Source organism: Cinclus cinclus, chromosome 16 (genome assembly GCF_963662255.1).
Source record: "Cinclus cinclus chromosome 16, bCinCin1.1, whole genome shotgun sequence".
NCBI lineage: Eukaryota > Metazoa > Chordata > Aves > Passeriformes > Cinclidae > Cinclus > Cinclus cinclus.
This window is the reverse complement of record NC_085061.1, coordinates 13,943,596-13,964,217: the sequence shown is the minus strand read 5'-3', so window position 1 is coordinate 13,964,217 and position 20,622 is coordinate 13,943,596. Positions and strand designations below refer to the sequence as shown.

General features: G+C 39.9%; 1 protein-coding gene across 1 annotated transcript in view; it reads right to left on the bottom strand.

Moving 5' to 3' along the window:
• Positions 1-20,622, bottom strand: part of RBFOX1 (RNA binding fox-1 homolog 1) — a 1,143,703-nt gene that overhangs the window by 359,281 nt on the left and 763,800 nt on the right. Inside the window, exon 6 of the mRNA XM_062503892.1 lies at positions 627-668. Coding sequence (XP_062359876.1) covers positions 627-668 — 42 coding nt within the window. The remainder of the gene's footprint in view (positions 1-626; positions 669-20,622) is intronic.

The window sequence follows — 20,622 nt, the reverse complement described above, 5'->3', positions numbered from 1 at the left end:
TAATGAAGGCTCTTATACTTCCCCAAACAAATACTTGAATCAATCAAGAAATACTGCAATGGAACAGCATCTTCAGGGATCTGTAGCATTTAGAGGGAGCAGAGACTAAAAGCTGTTTAACATGGTCACTCTAATAGAGGACAAGGGGACGAGAGAGGTCAGCAGGCTGGGCTCAGGAACTCCATCTCCTTCCAGACTGTACACAGCCAACAGACACGCTAACATCACCAGCTCCTCACAGCCCTGCCCCTGATTCCTCCCTGAAAGCACACAGACTGTAGAAATCCACGGGATAACATCATCTTGCTGGAAACAGTCTCGGAGTGGAGCAGGTCTGGGGAGCACAGTGACCTCTGGCACTGCTCGAGCTGCATGTGGAGCACAGGAGGAGCTCCCTGAGTGCCAGGGGTGCCATGGACAGGTGTTTACTGCCAAATCCCACCACACTACAGAAAAATAACCTGGATCTATCTAGCCCCTTCATACTGGAAGATGTACAATATTTACCAAAAAGCAACAAATTAATTATGTTCCTCTTAAATTAAGTAATCCGTCTGTCAATAGCACAGGCTAGATTCTGCTTATACTTTAAAGAACCAGAACATTTTGCATATCGATGCACTTACCCTTAGCTGTTCTCTTTCACAATTCATCTGTTGTTTTGAACTCTACAAGGGAAAAAAGAAAAAGCCAAAATAACTTTGAAAGTATAATATTTGTGCCACAGCTAAGCTGCTAAATCTACCTATCTTACACATATAAATATTGGAAATGCAGCCATTTATCTAAACACAATATTGCCGTGTGCATCCACACAGAATCACTACTGAAAAAAAAAAATTCTACTTACATTTCAAATTTACAAAGGTTAAAATGAAATTAATACCAGAACCCACAACAAAACTGAACTAGAAAAGGATCTTGTTTAGATTTTAAACACCTCATTGGCAGTCCAGTTTGGGAAGAAACTTTCCTCCTTTTCTGTTCTATCACAAGTCTGTTGTATTTGTGAATATCCCACTGTTTTGATACTGTGATATATTCATACCACAGCTCAGGAATCAAGATGCACAAGCTTCAAATAAGTGATAAAACACTTTGCTGTGAAAACATCCAGTTCTAATCTGGTATAAAAGTCACTCTGAAGATCATTTGATTCCACAGCTTATTTTTTTCCCCTTACTGCTGTTTGTGCTCTGCCAGACTTACAAGAAACGCTGTTCAGAGTTTCTGAGAGCTGCTGGTAGAGCAGGACCTCTGTCCCTGGGACAGCAGACACGGGGCAGTGGCTGCACAGCATGGGACATCCCAACTCTGCCAGAAGGAAGAGGCTCCTCCAGGAAGGGCTCTGGGAACAACAAGAGCCCTGAAAAACCCTCTTCCCAGCCTGCTTTCCAGCTCCCTGCTGTCTAACCCAGCCATGGACCAGGACCTCTGGTACCAAACTTCCAAAGCTTTGCTCAGGAAGGCACTCGGGTGTTTTGTCCATGTGGAGAGAGGGTTTTTGTGTCTGGCTTGGATATTTTTGTTGTTGTTGTTGTTTCTTTAATAATTTTAGAATCATTAGGGAGCATAATCAGCCTTGAAAATGTCACCAGGGTCAGTTCTGTCATTAGTGTAGATGGCAAAGAATCCATAAAACACGAAATCAGACGCAATGTTTCTGAGGATATCATCAAATGTTTGGAACACACTTAGCACTGCTTAGACACATTTAAAACACCAACAAACAACCATTTGTTTAAGATATCTTTACTCTGTAGTGATGAGGAAAATGGCATCTTCTCAGTCATACTTAGGTTACTACAAACAAAATAAAACTGCCTGGTTTTCATCACAGGAGTCCTAAAAAGTACATAACAGGCTTAACCTTCTACTTGTATAGCAGAAGTTTTACAACAGAGTCCCCTGCATGAAAATACAAACTGAACAGAAACAAATGCTCTTAGCAGGGAATAAAAGGTGAAGGAATTCAGCATAGGTCTAATTACAATTCCCCTAAGGAATCAAATAAAGCACAGCTGAAGTGATTGTCACTTGCAGATTCCACTTTTCAAAGTTCATGACTTTACACCATTTATGAGTTACTAAGGTTATATTAGTCTGAATGCTAAGTGTGCTTGCATAAGTCTCAAGAGTTAATTTCAGATCTGAATTCCACAGGAATCTCTTTGCCTTGATTAAAAATAAATAGAATGGAATATTGCAGTTGGAATGGACCTACAGTGATCATCTAATCAAAGTCAGAAGTGAGCTTGGGTTGTTTTGTTCAGGGGTTTTTTACAACTTCAGCATTTCAGTGTTAGAGATTTTAACCTCTGGTGGTGGGATGGAGGGGGAAGATTTGGAATGCAAGAAAGGTGACATTTCTGAGATAAGAAGAAAGTGTATCAAATACTTGTAGAGTGGAACAAGGGTTACAGTTTTTAAGTATTTAAGCAGATAATGAATTCTGTGTTTTACTTAGTAGCTATTCACTACTGTAATTTGAAACATAAAATACCTAACATCTCAGACACCAGAAAAAATGTATTTAAGATGGGAAAAAAGTGTTTATGAACAGTGGGAGAATACAACAGAGAGGCAAAGAGTAAGTGAATAAGAAGATGACCACATCCTAACATCCAACTGCTCCTCCATATCTGGCAGTGCAACCAACAGAAGAAAACCATCAATTTACATTAAAACAAAACTTTTGTATGAATGTGGGATCACTAATTCAAATAATTTTTTTGATTCAACCACCTGCATGCCACTCAGTTAACTCTGAAAGGAAAAAAAAAAAACAAAAAAACCCAACAGGGGCAATGTGCAGGACACAAAATGATGGCAACTTCCTCAGTTCAAAGTCCAGCAAATGGTTGATTCCAAGCTACAACAACAAAATTCATTTCAGAGCTGACTTCCCTCAGAGTGAATATCCACTTAGACAGCTCCCTCAGCACCCTACATCCTAGGAGCTCTCCAGAAAAAAAAAAAACAAAAAAACAAAACAAACAAACAAACAAAAAAAAAAAAACCAAAAAACCAAAAAAAAAACAAAAAAAAAATAAAAAAAACCAGCAAGGCTTGGTGATAAGGTATTATTAGGATGAGATTAAAAGGAAAAAAAAAGGAAAAAAATTATATTAAAAAAATATCAAACTTACCTTAATGGAAAAAAAAAAGTTTTCATAGTTAAAACACGGATGCCATCTGCCTCTCTGGCCCTCTATTTGTCAGATAAAGTTTATTAAAATACATCTGGGAAAGGCTCATTTGAACATGAGCAGCTCTCTGAGCATTTCACCAGTGCCAATTTTGCTCTCTCATTTTGTCTTTTTCGCTTCTGTGCCAGTTTAAGAGAAACATCCTGGCAGTACTCAGCACTTAAGGGTAAACATAAATAATGCATTTACAATATGTAAACCTGTACAGATAAATGAGAAAAACTGAAAGCCATAACATATTTAATTAATGATCAAGAGAGCCTGGAAGCAAACATTGTGCACATCCTGCAATTTTAAATACATTGCTTCACAATCCTAAATTTACTTTGTTATGGCTCTGGATTGAACCAAATGCAATTAACTATTTATTTAATTTAGTTTAAGACTGGTCAGTATATTGACTGTCATTGTGTCAAGCTCTCACATACTATGAGTTTAGTGGAAGAATGCCTAAAAGATTCACTCCCTTTAAAGGAGTTTTTCAAGGACAACTTTTGAAAGAACTACAGCTCCTTTATAGGACATCAGTCTTGGAAGACATTTGTGCTGTCAGGCTCCATCATTCTAAACCCAAAAACACCCTTTGGAAATTCTGTGCCACCTGTTGGTGCCATTCCCGTGTTAGTTCAGGACTAGAATGTGGAAGTCTGTTTTGTTTTCTTTAGTTAACAGTAACAGGTCAGAGACTGAATATCTGGTAAATATATTTATCAGTTTTCTTCTCTTCGTAAGAGCACAAAAGCCCTGGCTCTGAGAAAACTGGAAACCAAACAGAAAATTGGATCCATCTCTGCATGAATGGACAGACTGAGAGAAGAACAGCATTGCTACAGGTGTTAAGGAATACCAACAGTCCACCTGGGAAAGTTTTTTTGCTGTCAAGTTTGTTAAGTATAATTTTAAAGACAGGGCTTAGGTGATTGGGAAAGAGAACAATAGGAGGGCAATAAGGTTATGTATAGAAAGTATCTGCTTAAATGTAAAAGAACTTTTCTGTTGCAGTACAACATTCCCAAGTATTGGTTTTACATTTTCAAATTCAAAATGTTCTCAGGATTAAAGTTATTTGAAATGGTGCACAGTGCCAGTGAAAAATAACAGATCTGACGTCTTATCTTCGAGATACTTTACCATAACTAAACACGTGGTAAATGAAAGGCCCCTATATTGCTGCCTTTCTTTGCACACCTCCGAAAGGACAGTGCAAATATGACCACTAGAATTTTGGCAGTATGCCTGTTTTTGTTATTACCGTCAGGGCCTAAACACGAAGGGTGGAGCTTGAGAGCCAGGTGAGAAAGGCTTGGCACGGAGCAGTCACAGTGCCTTACCACAGCCTACCTCCAAACTGGTGACTGCTCATCATCTGATTCACAAGTTATCTTTCTCCCCATCCATACGTAGATGAAACAGCCGAAATCAAACCACAGATTATCCTCTCACCCTTGCAGCAGTTGTGTTTCACCAGACACTTTGGACACCCCATAAAATTTCGTGCTATCTGCAAAAATCCATCTGTCAGGGCTTTCTCTCATTAGACACTCATCTGACTGGAAAAGTCTTCTGTCAAAACTTAAATGCTTAAGGTTTTTTCCTTGCCACGTTACACAAAAAGGCTGTGCTACACAAGGACATGCAGTGTGCACTGCTGTGTTTCATTTGGAAACAGTCAGTTCCTTGCATCTTTTTATTACTTATTAGTGTTCATTATCTCATTGCCCCGCAGAATTCATAAAAAATACTCCAAGTTATTTAATATGTGGAAAGAGTGTGGGCTTGCACATAAATGTATAAATAATATTGTGTATTAATCTAAAACTGCCTCTCAGTACTATATGTGAAACCCCAAAACACAAGTGAAGAAACAGCATCCAACCCAAGAGCTCACAACGCCACAAAGTAGAGCCCAAGGTGCTCAAACACAGAGGACTCATTAAAAATACCAGTAATTGGATAAATATAGAGGAAGAAACAAACTGGAAATGGGGATTTCAGAGCCTTTGGTAGCTACTCACAGCAACATCTAGAAGCTTTCTAACATAACATCACTATTTCTTTCTCTAGGAGTAACTGGGATCATCCTTTTCCACTGGACATGTCTCCTGAAAGCCCCAGGATGTTGAGGACAGTCTAAGAAGGTGATAATGTGCTGACAACCACAGAGACTCTGTGTTCCATTCTGTTTCTAACACAAAGGGGCACACAATGTATATGTCTATGCATATGCAAATCATTTCCAGAACAGAGAGCTCTGGGTTTCTCTTGCCTAGGTATGTGTGTTTGCATGCACAGAATTTTAATTTCCTGGGGTTTTATTACCACCATCAGTTATTGTGCTCCAGCAGAGGCTGGAGGGACTGATTTATTCTCCAATGCCCTTGGCTGGGTATTGTATATCGACTGGTGCTGCTGTCATAAATATATTTGGGTGAAGAACTGTCTCCAATTCCGTGGGTAATACTAAGCAGAGTTACGGTTTCAAGTGTCACATACAAGTGGGTTTATTTCTACTGGAAGAAACAGGCAATTATTATGGCCCATTGAGCTCAGATTAAGCATTTCCATCAAAAAAAGAAAAAGAGCCTACTGCTACAATCCTTGTAAAGCTGTAAATGCAAATGGGGACCATCTCATCATCCATAAAAAATAATCTATAGTTTTATAGGCTTTTCTCGCTCTCCTTTTCTTTTTGCCCTCAAATCAGCAACATATTCCAAACAGAATAATTTTACTGAGACAAGGAAAAGTAAAAAATCTCCAAAAATAAAAGAGAAACACTAAGATTTTTACATTAAAAGAGTCTGTAGGTAATTATTTCCTTTTGCAAAATGGCTCCTTTAACCAACTGAGAAGCCTTAAAGTCAAATTGTCACCTTTGCTTAGCTTCAGGATAAGATGTTTCTTCATCAAAATTTTCTATATTTTTTGAACATCACAGTTGCCTAAAACAGGGGATTTGGGTTTCTCTCTTTTTTTTTTTTTCTTCCCCCCCCCCCTTTTCTTTAATCTTTGGTTTCTTTGTTTTTTAAGAGCCTTAGCAGTATGCCCAAAGCATGCTGCAGAACACAGAGACAGATATGTGACCAAATATGCCTCTGGCTCCCTGAGAGTGTTAAAGGAAACTTGAGGTGCTGCAGCATAGCCTGGAAATTCTTCCTTTTCAGCATCCCTGTGAATAAAATCCCTGCAGGATGGCACAACAGCAGCCAGCACTGCAGCTTTCCCCGTGCTCACACCCTGTGACACAGTCAGTTCCCTGTTTTCCAAACACAGTTTGGGAGCTGTGGGTCTTTGCCATGACCTGGTGCAGACCAGGACAGTGTCGAGTTCAACTTGGATCCACACTCTGTGGATGACAACCCTTGGACATTAAGGCTCTGGAACCGTCCTTACACAGGACTTAAATGAAAATTAGGAAAGTGGTCTTGAAGAAAATACCTTTTACAAATACCATTACAACAAAATGCTTGTGGGGGAAAGCCTCAAGATGAAATTCTGGATGTACGCTCCCCATGGAGCAATCCCGTGAGAAATTTGATCTATGGATACTATTCAAATATCAACTCTTTTTATACATAAAGGACTGGCCATAGTGCTTGTAATTTCCCTGCACAGCACAGAAGATATTATACAGAATAACCTGAAGGCAAAGGCAATGCACTACAAAGAATAAATGGACACTCTGAAAAACATAATTAAAAATACTGTGATGTTAAAGAGGCAAGCAATCTAGAAATAAAGTCTGTTATCTTACAATGCAAAGAGGCCCAAACCAAGGCTGGTATATTACAAGTATTACCCTAGTCACTGCAGCACAAATAACTCCTGTTTCATAAGCATAGCATTATTGCAAGAATTTACACTTGTATAATCTTGAACCTTTGGGGAAAAGGGTTTTAAGCTTCTTTCCTTAAAGATTCTATGAAAAAAAAATGCAGATAATGGTATGAATAACAATTAAGTGATAAACTCTGAAGCTAGTGTAAATATAGAATGAAGAAATTGAACTACTAATTAGTATTTGAGTATCAGGTACTGCTGAATTCTTAAGGTCTGTATTACCCAAACAAGGCTATAAATCTGATGTGCTGCATAATAGGTTTTCTGAAGTAAAGATCGTGGACAGAGATGACAACTAAAAACTACAGGCCAAGAATATATGCTAAAATTAAAACAGGGTTTAAGTTAAACTCTACTTCAAATAGATTATTTTTTTTTTTTTAATTACTGCTAGCCTATTAAGGTGACAGTTATTCCAGCTGCAGGTAAGGAGTCCGACCCTTCAAGACAGAGGACAGAACAGCAGCCTGACAATGAGGATATCACTGAGACAGACATGGATTTCCAGACAATTACCAAAGCCAGTTATGTTACAAATTGCTCCTACAGACACAGCCTGTGTGCTATCAGCAAACATCTGCAAGCCTACTTGCTGTGCTTGTGTGCTGATAAAAATAAGCCAAGTTCTTTCAGTCACTGATGCTTGACAAATTACAAAAAGCCCAAAACACAGCTTTTATCTGGCATATCCACATTATTGGCTGGAGAGGTCATTACAGGAGGAACTGGTCTGAGAAACCAGATATTGCCAGGTCAGCAAGAAGCCAAGGAACTGACAGATATCCAGACTTTCATTTGTCCCCTTCCTCAGAGTTGCTCTTTTTCCAACTAAAACAATCTTCAGAGTGTCATAAAGCAAAAAGCTGTGTGTATGTGTGTGTGTATGGGGTGCATACGTACATGTAAAATAGTTTTCTTTTATGTGAAGTGATCCAAAGCATACTAAGCACTCATTCTGCAATATTAACCTCACAGATCAATCATCAGCAAATTGACTTGCAAAACTTATTCATCTGCAGATAAAAAAAAAATGGAAAACCTTAGAATGTTTAATATTAACAACTATTTATATTCTAGGATTGTTTTAAAACTGATAGATAATTAATAGCATCCTATTATAGTGTAATTTAGTTGGTTAATCAAACTATTGATTGTTGCCTTTGTTTTGTTTTGGGGTTTGTTTCTTTATAGACACAGATACAGACATTTACTTTATATACATATTCTTGTCAGTGAAATTTGAATGCAAAAAAGAGGTGAAGACCATAAAGTGCATTAAACTTACAGTCTGTTCTCATCTATCACTCTACCTAAAACTTGACATTTTGGTGGATAACTTCATTACTTATGAAACACATACATGCTGCTTATCTTTAGCTCTTGGGAGAGAATTTCAAGGATGTGAATTTAAGATGAAAGGTGGTCATTAACACCCACACATATTTTCAATAGGGGCAATTGAAGGCATTAATGACATTTAGATACCTTTCTTTTGCACTGGAAATGTAGTGTTAGGTTCTGTGCTTGCACACACAAATCAAAACACAAGTGTTGTGCCCTTTGCCATACTTATCAGGGCTGTTTTGAATCTTTTGAGAGAAGCAGAGGTTGCCTTAGCTGCACTAATTTATCAAGTTGTGGACTCCACAGGTAAGATTCTTTCCCTAAAGCACAGCAAAGACGTGTAGGAATTATGCTTTTGTGAAGTTTAGAGAGAGAACTTCACACCCTGTGTGACGCTCAGTAAATATGACCCAAAATCAGGGGTGCGTTTCCAATGAACAAAATAGTCCCAGAGGGTAAATAAATAGTCCCAGGTGTGTCCCCCTGCACGGTGGCTGTTCTCACCCTCACAACACGAGCCCGACCTGGCTCTGCATCAGGGTTCACTCCCCCTCTCCATCACACAGCTCCTCTGGCCTTTCCTGTGCGTGCAAGAAGCTTGAATCAGCAGAAAGAGCAGGCAGAAATTTAATGAGCTCTAGGACCAAGCCTGCCATAAGGAGCTTCTGACATAGTTTTTTTACAACTCAGATAATGTTCCTCCGTGGAAATGTAGGTTGTACAAGCAGGCAGAATGCTTGGCTCTCAGAGCCACAAACCAATCACTTTGGAAAGTTGGTACTCACTCCTATCCCATGTAAAAATCCTGTTTTGGTTCTGATTTGTACTGTAAATCTTACTTCCCAGAGGCAATACTTAGCCCTTGCTTGCAGCAACAGAATTGCAGAACTCTACTGAAATGAGAAGCTTAGACTTTGTGATTTAAAGAAGAGTAAAAGTCTTCTGGCAGTCATCTGAAGAATAAATGCTGTTCCTTGCATTTACAGAACTTCTCATAGATTCACTGTGTCTCAGAGTATTTCAGAGACATGGCAAGACAGTACAAATGCTTCTGGTGCTTACACCAAGGTCCATTAAGTAACAACTTGCAAGAGTTTTCCAGGTTCATGAAACCAGTAAGAAATCACAGACGTAGTTTTGGACTGGATGCCCTTTAAAGATGCCCCACAGCCCAATGTACTGCATGACTCCAGACAGGCAGCAGAAGCAGCAGAGCACAGGCCATGCAGCGTGAGCAGTCACACCACGGGTGTCACTGCTCTTGTGAGCACGGCTGCCCCTCACCCTGCCCCACGCTACAACTGCACAGGTATGATTTACACCTTCTGCACTAACACCCCCACACAGCTAAAGCAGCCCTGTAAACCCTTGCTCAAATTCTTTTCCCTCCGGGGGAGATGTGCCTTTCAGAACTCAGCAGTATTTACCTGACCTCATTTGCCCATGGCTACCGAGTGAAAAAGCCCGTGACAAAGCCAAAGCTTCTTGGAGTCCGCAGCATTGGTATCCTGAAAGTGTTTAATTCTGCACAGCAGCCACAGCCAATAACTACACAGGAAAGGAAGGGCAGAGTACCTTAATCTCCTCTCCTAAACAGCTTAACTAACTATAGGAGATGCAGTGCCTCACATTCAATAACTACTCAGTGCTTTGACTTGTTCCAGGAACACATTACAGAGACTGTCAATAAACTTTAATTAGCAATATATTTTTAGTGGCACTGCTACAGCTTGCTGCAATGAAACATTTCTCCCAAGAATTTCCAAAGCTTTCCTAAAAGAAACCTTAACACTTAATAATGAAAGACATTTAGAGATTGTCATAGAAGAGCATCCATTAGGGCACTGTATTCTTTCCACTCTCAAGTGGTAAGGTTACCTTGAACATGTAATTCTCATTTAAAGTATTCTTTACTTTTCTGTTAAGAAAATGAGCAATCATTGGCAAAAATCAGGTTCAGCTGACAAAGACAAACACTTTCTTTCACCTTTTAATGAGACCATGACAATAGCTTTACTGTCCTAAATTCAGCAAAGGAGAGGGAAATATTTAAAACTTGTGTATGTGTGTGCACCTGCATGCACAGCCAGGCTCATTTTGCAAACGAAATGTCACGTTCTTCAATGACCTCCAGGATAACAAGCTTGAAACTGTAGCTACAAAACTGTATTGTGTCTATACCTTTTGAAATAATTGCAATGGCACGTTGCATGCTGTCCTCATGCATGAAAGTGCTGCTCCCAACACCTCTACAAAACTCTGTGCTGAGCTATGACGAGGTGAGGTAAACTGTGACCTGAAACTCTGTCCCTTGAGAAGGCAGAGAGAAATCTTTTACTATAGAAATATGAAAGATCTAAACATCACCTCTTTTTGCAATAAATATAGCCTCTCTTCTTCCCATAACTATACATATCTTCACTTTTCTGCCACACCTTGGCCCAGATTGAAAGTCATCAATGACAAAGAATTCCATCTACAAGTTTTTCACATTTATCTACAGCTCTACATACAATAGAGATGGAGCAGGGGAGAGAGAAGCATCTCTTCTACCTCCGTGTGTGTCTGTGTGTTTCCATTATAGGAGGGAACAAACCAAACCACGATATTAATGACTCATTCCAGCATCACACAACAATATACATGATCAATATAATAACTGCACACACTGTTCAGAAGGAACATTTCACTTTCATTTGCATGCAGGTAACACTCCCAGAGCGGTGCCCCAGCCTGTGTGTTCAATACACCACAGCTGTAGCCTCAAGCAAGGTGTCATTTACTCTCTGCTTTTCATTTGTTTGATTTCCAAGGTTTGGAACAATTCTATCCTGTTCTAGAAATTCCTGAATTTCTAGAACTTCCTACACTCAATTTTGCAATGAGATAAACGTGTGATACTACACCAGGTATTTTGACCTGCATATTAATAATATTAATATTAATAATATTTCTGTCCTCCCTTTTTCTCCCAGAAATGCTGTATTAGCATATGTGAAGGAGCAAAGTGAAGCCAAGCCCTGAGGTGAGTCCCACTCCTGCAGGACCATGCACATTGCCTGAGAGGTGTTGGGTCAAGCTGTTCAAACTGAAACCCACCCCCTGTTCAGCCAGCTTGCTGTGACCCCAAACAACTCCTCTCACTCAAACAGGGATGAACAAAGCACCAGCAGAAATCATTTGGGGCTCCTCAAAGCTCTGATGTAGGAGGCTCTCAGGGGGAGCTGTGAACAGGAGGATTGCAAAGAGCAGCATGTTCCATGTGGTTATTCAGATTAATCACAATCTGGCCCAGTGGACTTAAGATCCAAACAAACTCATTATTTTGAAGTTAGGGAGCCTTCAGGTGTGCCACAATTTTGAGCCTGGGATTAGTTTATGAGACAAAACGATTTTTAGTGCTATGATGCAGAAGCCATTCTAGTCTGCTAACTACCTGAAACACAGAGATCAATTCTGAGAGTAAAACATCAATTACCTCACTTACTGAGACAGGATAAGCAGCAATTAAAAGGGTAGGGAATGCTGCTCTGCATGAGGTTACTTGTCTGTTTTTTCAGTATATCACAGCAATTGTTTTGATTTTTAACTGTGTCTAGAGACTGGAATTCAGGCCTCTTACATCTCAGCATGCATATTCTGAGACAGGGGTGTCTCATTACTTAGGTGAAAATTCCTGATGTGTCTCAAGCAGGCACACACATTTACAAATAACAATCAATTTCCATTGCTAAAATATACTTTTGCTTAAGAATGATGACCTGGGCTCAGCTACAGTGGAATACCCATCACAGAAAAATAAGTCTAAACTATGGCATTTCTGATATTTAACACCCACCCTTGCATAAATAAATCCTGCAGAAACTGAGCACCAGTAGAGAAAAGACAGCCTTTATCTTGCATCTGCTGCATGGCATAAAGGCCTCTGAAGTTTGGAAGTTTAGGAAGGCCATGGGACAGTCCTGGAAGTGTGGAAACAACAAGCAAGTGTCCAGCACAGGAGGGGAGGAGCTGCAGCATCCTCACATCAAGCAGCACTGACAAACTGAGCAGCAAGAGCTTCACGCAGGTCCAGGGACAGCAAAATCTCATTTAAGTGACCGAAGAGGCAGCTGGAAAGGTGTCCTTCCATACCCAGAGCTGGGGACAAACCCTGTGACAGGGACAGCTGGTCGTCAGATGTGCCAGATCAAAACCAGTGGCAAGTTCTGCTGAGATGTTCTGCTCAGTAATGCCCCAGTAGGATTTTTGGGCTCATTCCCTTCTCCCTCAGCTGCTGAGCTGCTGCTCTGATGGGTTTTTTTAGGGATCTGAGTCTTCCAGGCAACCCAAGCACCTGACTCAGGTTGCCAGAACCTGCAGCAGTCAATTGCCAATGGCCAGTGGGAGAGCTGGAGACCCTGAGTCAGAGATTCTGTGGCTCTACAGCATCCACACAGTAAAGCTCTTTAAATAAAGCTCCGTTTTCAAAAGCGTAATTTAAAAAAAATCTACTTCCATTCTAAATAAAGACAAAAATCTGTTCTACATTATCAGCTTTTCCACAAAATTGGATGCTTCCCCCCCTTTTTTTTTTTCTTTTCTTTCCCTTTTCCCCAGTGTGAGCTCTCACTGTACCTCTGTCTGGTTGTTGAAGATAAAGCCCTTCTGTAAAAATGGGAAACCTCATTGTAGACTCTACCCTTGGCAAGTGTGCAGCAGTGACAAGTTCCAGATGCAGACTGGCAAGAGAGCCACACTTCCTGCTCAGTGCATGCTGTCCATGCTAGGCAGGAGCAATAATTCATTAAAATGACTGCACAGCATTCTTTACTAAGTAGAGCTAGACTTAAAATACATAATGGTGATGTCTTGATTTTTTGGTTTTTTTTGGGGGGGGGGTTTGTTTTGTTCCACCCCTCCAAAGCCTTTAATTTGATTCCTGAAACACTGCAATTCATACGTGTACATTTAGGAGACTTGGGACTAACAACACTGCAGAGAAGGGGGAAAAAAAGCCAAGCAACTTTCACCTGTCCAAGTCTGATAGATACCAATAATGAGGTTTGTTTTTGTTTTGTTTTTTTTTTTACCTAAAGAGAATAAACAAATACCTTGATGTCATGATAACAAAAATCTGTGAGCATCTATTAAACAGATTTTTTTTTCTTTTCCTGCATATTTTGTAGTGCTTCTCAATGCTGCTCAATTCCTGGAGCTGAATCTCCTGAGTAAGCATTATTTGACCATATCTTAGAGTGTGTGTGTGTGGTTTGCATTCTAAGGCTGGGGCCAACATTGATTTTATTTCCTCTTTGTATTTTATAGTTATTAGACTACAACAAATTTTCCCCCAAGTCAAGTATGGATTTAAATATGGAAGCCAAGAAGGAAAGGTACTGCATCTGTACTATATCCTTATATTATCTATACTCTAAATTGAGTATATTTGTGATTTTTTATAATTCATTTTTTAGTGTAACAGAGGGGAGATACCTGTGTGCTTAGTTTATTTACCAGTCCTTTGGAAAGCCAAGGGAGACTTTGAAACACTGGAAACAGCCATGGAGTGCTGGCCTTGCCTTGCACCTCACCAGCTGTTTTCCTTTTGCTTTACAAAGAACAGTGTTGCCACCATCTGTCTTCACGAAAAAAGAAACTGAAAACACACACACACAAAAAACCCCAAAACCCCAAACCAAATCTACCCAGAAAGATGGAAAAAGGGGAAAATATTTTTTTTTCAAAGTAAGTCAATAGCAAAAGCAAAGTGGGGGACAGGGTTGTAGGAAAGGACTGATATCCAAGGCCATAGGGATTATGATAGAAAATGAATTGAGTGGAAAAAAAAAAAAAAAAAAAAAGACAAGGAAGGAGTTTGTCTACATTTTAAATGCTTTGCTATCATTACCTAAATATCCATCTCCATGAGAAACAAGACAAACTTGGCATTTCACAGGGAGAGTGGGGAAGGAAGACGAGTCACTTCTGGTTTTATTTGATAGTTCTGAACTAATTATATAAGAAATATGTCTATAATCACTTCTTTTTGAGAAGAAAATAAGTTCAGCAGCTATCTAGGTATTAGGAAAAAAATAAATTCATACATCCTTGTTGTACGTGTCATGTTCCAGCTTCAGTAATGTGGAATGCCTGGGGCCTAGAGAACAAGAGAAGAACTATTCTTCGTTACCAGGTTATATAAAATCCCTCTCTGATGTCTGGAATTATTTTCTAAAAATGAAAAAGAATACTGCAGTCCATTTCCACTGCATTTTACTCCTTGTAGTGCTCAATAACCAGGTTTCAAAACCCATTTTTCCTCTATTGTTCAGGGGCAAGGAGGAACACATGAATAGTGATTGCTGGACAGGTGAGAAATTCCCCTTCCCGCTGAGCCTTGGTACTCCAGCTCTTACCAAGCTGAACAACCCCACATAGCACAGATTAAATCTTCCTAAAAACAGCAAATATTCTCCTGAATGGACCGCTGGCACCCTGTCACTCCCATAAAGAACTAAACTGCTTTTAGGTGGACATCAAGCACTGTGTTCTAGCAGAGCTGGAGTGAATTTCAGCCCAGCACCGAGTGCCTGAAGCTTTGTCCTTGCTCCCTGCTCACACATTCCAGAGCATTCAGAGCTGGACTCCTGCTGCACCAAACCCACAGCAGCTCATGCCAGCCCCCTTCCCTGCCCTCAGCTGAGAAATGCCACATGCACGGCTTCAATGAGATGGGAAAAAGAGCACAGAACACTTCAAATATTGATGCATTATCGCTGGCAAGCTTTAAATGATTTCCCAGTGTTTACAGGTTTCAAAAAGCTGATATTCTTCCCCTGTGACTGCCAGTAAAATATAGGCACATGTATGTCGTAATATGGTATTATCATGCACAATACCCGTGGGAAAAAAGGATATCTTAACCATCTACATTTATGTCTAAGGGCATCCCACAATACAAATAAACAGTGCACAGATATGCACCAGACTGTACTGAGCTTAAGAATCAGGGCCTATTTCAACACGAAAGCAATTCTGCTGTTAAATACCAAAACAACTTGGACCACCAGTCACCAACCCTTCCCAGTGGTACCCAGCTGTACCTGACACTTGGCCTCAGCTCTAAAAGAAACATGCAGGGCTCCAGCAGAACTGAAGATCATCATGATGACTTTTATTGCTCTGTAAATATTTTTTTTTAAATAAATAAGTAAAACACAACCCTTTCTTTTTTTACCTTACAAGAGTCTGTATTTAAGAAACAAATGTGGCAAATCATAGGAGGGGAAAAAAGAGGGAACATTCTGCTTTCCTTTAATATCTAGATCATGTTAATTGTTCCCAGTAGAGTCCCTCATTGCTAGACTACTGCAATTAGCTCACCGATTTCTGTATTTGTATGATCTTGCTTCTGCTAATTATAGATGAAACAATCCTTTGGAGGAGACTAAAATCCCACTCTCTTTTCCTGGGGAAAAGCATTAACACCTTTTTCCAGCACTTGCAAGTTCGTAAGACCTTCCAGGGTCATCATCTGCATTACAAGTTTTAGTTCAAGAGCACAAATAGAAATCAGCAAAGGCAATGACACTGTGCAAAGCAAGCAGAGGCTGCAGCACCTTGTCAGTGCAGTTCCATGAACAACCAGATTCCCATGGAAGAAGCATAGGTCTCACCTTCCCAGTTCTATGTGCCATGCACTAAATTTTAGCGATAGATGAAAAATGAAAAATAAGGAAAAAAAAAATAAAACCCTACCAAAAAAAAAAGTCTATGACAGAGGCCATAATATACTTCATTGTAGGTATCACAGATAATCACAGAATAGTTTGGGTTGGAAGGGACCTCAAAGATCAGCTGGTCCCACCCTCCTGCCATGGGCAGGGACACCTCCCACCATTCCAGGCTGCTCCCAGCCCCAATGTCCAACCTTGGACACTTGGGCACTGCCAGGGATCCAGGGGCAGCCCCAGCTGCTCTGGGCACCCTGTGCCAGCCCTGCCCCCCCTGCCAGGGAACAATTCCTTTCTCCAGTCTAATCCTCTGACAGCCATTCCTGCTTGTGCTGTCTCTGTTCAGGAATGTCTGTGAGGATTTATACACGCCTAGGAAATGATGCTAAATGCTGGCAGCCAAGTTAAGTGTTTACAGAAGTTCCTCTGTTATGAAGATAACATGGTGCAACTTCACAGATGACTGGTAGCATCTAACAACTTATTTGAGAGGAAAAAAATGTATTAAAAAAAACACTGCTGGAGTCAGTTTCAACCAATACCTTCAGGCTATCCATTACTACTTCAGTCTTAAAGTGTCTTCATTTTCCATAATATTGAGGTGTTTCGCCTTTTTTCCTCAAATAACTGCAGTAATCACAAAGAGAAGAGGAAAATATCTGAAGTCTTTCACTTAGACTTCATAGAATTATTCATAGCAGCTTGCAAGTCTACTGGGATTATTCAAAACTTGAAAAGAAACCCAATATTTCTATTCCAATATTGCATGTACAGCTCTCCAGCAATTATAAAACACACTGCTCAGTACTTTCTTTAACATAGGCTGGCTTGAAATTAATTGTTCTGGAAAGAAATAAGTAGATCTCATTTACTGCTGAAACATAACTTGAATACAGTTTTCATGTATTAAAATTACTCCCTAGGGGCCAAAAAAAAAAAAAAAATGAACAAAGTCTCGGAGAAGGCAAGGGTTTGTTCCACAGTAATTAGCTACCATCACAGTCTGAATTCACTTTCTCTTTATTATTACTCCTATGATGGGAGGTGTAAAATGAACTGTGAACACTTCACACGAGCAAAAATAGGTTTAGAAAACACACACGGTACCAGGCCATTCCTCACAGAAAGAGATGCTGTTAACACCCAGGTTGGTGGTATTACACTCACAACTTGGTCAATTTATATTTTGGTTACACTGCAGTATTTTTAAAAGAAAAACCCCTGAAAAAGTGAATTCTATTTTCTACTTGCAAAGCAACAGGAAGATACAGTCTGTCATCAGCTCACTTAAGCAGCCTGAAAACCATTTCAGGACTTATTGATCACTTATTAATCTAGTGTTTAATTAATTTCTTCTGTTGAAAACAAACACTTTAGGATACTTGGAACCCTTAGGATAAATTATGTCCTTAATTTCAACCCTACATTCATATTGTAACCATGGAAGGAGTCTTGTTTCTTTTGTCCCTTCAGTCCCTACAGGTATAATCAGCGTTAGGAAGGAAGAAGAAAATCCCCATACAAACACTGGCTGATCATTTCCCCACAACACTAAGAGAATTACACTGCACTAAAAGGGAAACAGAAGATGTGAGCTGCAGCCTTGGAGTCCTGGCTTCTCTACAGCAGGGCATTAGGCTGAGATGGCTGGACAATTCCTGCTCACACAAGCCCAGATGGATGCTCCAGAGTCACAGAGGCTTCAGCAAGGCATGCAGAGCTCCTAGTCTGTCATAACAATTGTTACCAGCACACCTGAACAGGAATACTTTAGTTTGTTTGCTATTTGCTTAAATAATTGTCCCCACACTTTTCTGCCTCAACAACTTCTTTAAGGGAAGAAAGCAAGAGCAGCAAAGTGATTTTATTCAGGAAAAGCCCCCTACATTTGCTCATAGAACTAGAGACAGATTTTACTGGAGAGTTTCAAGACCTGTAAAGTGTCAAAACCTCAGTCCAATTTATGCACAAACACTTTTATCTGAAAAGTGGCAAACTTCTACAGCTGAAAAATAAAAATCCCCATCCAGAACTGGAAGTAAAGCTGTCAATGATTTCCAGAAAGCAAAGCAGAGCGATCCACAGATGGGTTCAGGTGCTTTCTCAGTGGTGAGGCAGCCATCCACTTCCCCCCGTGATTGCTCAAGCCCCCAGAAACAGCCCTGGGACACCCTGAATGCTGAGCAGCTCCAAGGTCAGGCGTTTATCCCCCTCAACAGAACCAAATAACTGAGAAATACTGCTGACAAGGGCAAAGGTGAAAAAAACCAGTCCTGGCTCCTCTGCAGCTCCCAGTGGTCCTTTCCAAGCACAGCAGGAAGAACCCAGTGCCCCAGGGAGATGCAGGAGAGCAGGACACACCTTCCTTAAACAGCTCCAGCCAAGGGGCTCCTGCATGGACCCTGCAGCCTCCTGGCATCCTCCACACAAAGCTGGGTGTTAAAAAGTCAAGCCAACAGCAAAGTCGAGTCAAAATGACAGAGAGCAAGCTCGTAGAGATAAACTGTATGATAAGAATTAAGTATCAGTATAAAAGTAGTAGTAGAAAAGTCAATACTTTAATAAGGACTGAAAGACTTTGTTCTCCATGTGACAGATGCTGTGTTTTGGAGAGGACTCAGGTTGGTTGTATAATAAAGTGAATCTAAACTCTTGCCACAGGTCTTAGCTCTATTTATATTACTAAAACTCTATTCTTCTTCCAATCAACACCTAACACTGACTAGACTGAAAGCAGTAACCATGGGCAAACATGGGCAGAAGTTAACTAAATTTGAATTCTCCATGGCTCTGTCAGCAGCATTATTTTTCCCATCAGGTCTTTAAGCCTTTTTAAAACCAAACTGATCTGCAGCACAGGCAGCTGGTGGCTCACAACTCAGCAATGGTCCTTTCTCCTCGTGGCCAACAGTGAGAGACCAGTGACCAACGCTGAAATGCCCACAGAGATCTTGCACACATGTTAATACTCACAGTCTGCTTTGATTAAAATCCACGGTTTCACACGAATTTCAGGATTTCCCTTTACAGCCCAGGCGAGCTGCAGTGTTTGAGTGCCACTTAACGTGGTGTTTAATCAGGAAAACGACTGCGGCACTGCCCGACTGGGCTGCCTCCACTGCTGCCTGCTCGATTTTTCCCCATAATTGCAGGATATTCTTTATTGTGACAGGGGCCCGAGCAGTGGAATTCCAATATGCTATCCATCAGGTTCTCCATTATTGGATTAGCTGGATGTGGCATCATTACCGCTGCACTTTCATGCCTATCATTGATCACGGCGTTCCTTCTATTTCACAATTAATGCAAGTCAGCTGGATTGATCAATCTGCTGATGAGTTTGAGCCACAGTCAATATATTCTTATGGCTCTGTGCTACTGATCTGTATGTTTTATAGCTGTGCCTAAGGATTTGTCATTCTGGCTACACATTTTCTTGGGTTTTTTTGTTTTTGTTTTTTTTTTTTGCTTTAGATACTCCTGCTCCTACCTTGCTGCCTAAACCACAAAGTGTTCCTGAATGACTCACATCACATGAAATAAAGAGGGGGGCAAAAAGCAACCAAATTCATCACTAGAAAGAATTTTCTTAAAAAAATAATAAAAAAAAAATCACACTCTTGACTTGGCTCAGCAGCAGCCAGTCTGAAAGCTGAGTGCTGAGAAAACTGAGCTTCCAAGGAATTGCAGAGATTTCACACCAGTGCAAGAATTTTCATTCCTTGTTTAGACTGACAGCAGGTTCATGAGATGTGGAAGTATGTTAATTTGATTGTTGATATTTTTCTAACACCACAATATCTCTAATTGTTTTTTAAGCCTTATACTTCTTTCAGAGAGTGAAGAAGTGTGCAAGGAAATCCCTTCACAGAAAGAGGGAGAATGAAATGATGGGGCATTAGGAGAAACAGTCAACACAATATTTGCTTAACACCATTCTTCTGTTACCCTGTGTCACAAACACTGTTAGCCATTTTTAAAAATTTTCTTTACAAAGGAGAATAGAGTTACTGTCATTTTCTAATAAAACACAGACTACACACAAAAGTGCAATAACATATTTCTGAATATTCTTGGTAAATGTGTCTTTTCTCTGCTACAGAACACACCCAGATCAATGCCTGTACCTTTTAAAGCCCATAAAAATAATGTGGTTTAAAAGAAAAAAAAAAAAAAAAGAGAAAAACCAAACTGCAAACCAGAAAAACAAACAAAAAAAAAAAAAAAAAAAAAAAAAAAAACAAAAAAAAAAAATCACCAAACTAAACCAACCTGAAACTTGAAAGTGCAATGTTAATGCTGGTTCACTATTACAGTCCCATTCTACATCCCAGCCTGATCTCCATTATAAGAAACCTCAATTAACAAAAGACACCAAATTTAAGTATAAGAAAATGAACTGAAAGTTGGACAAAGAGCAAAGGATGCTAATTATTCATTCAAATTAGAGTTTGGACTTTCTGGACTGGTTTGCATACACAATACCCTCATTAAATGAAGAATAATTGTTTGTT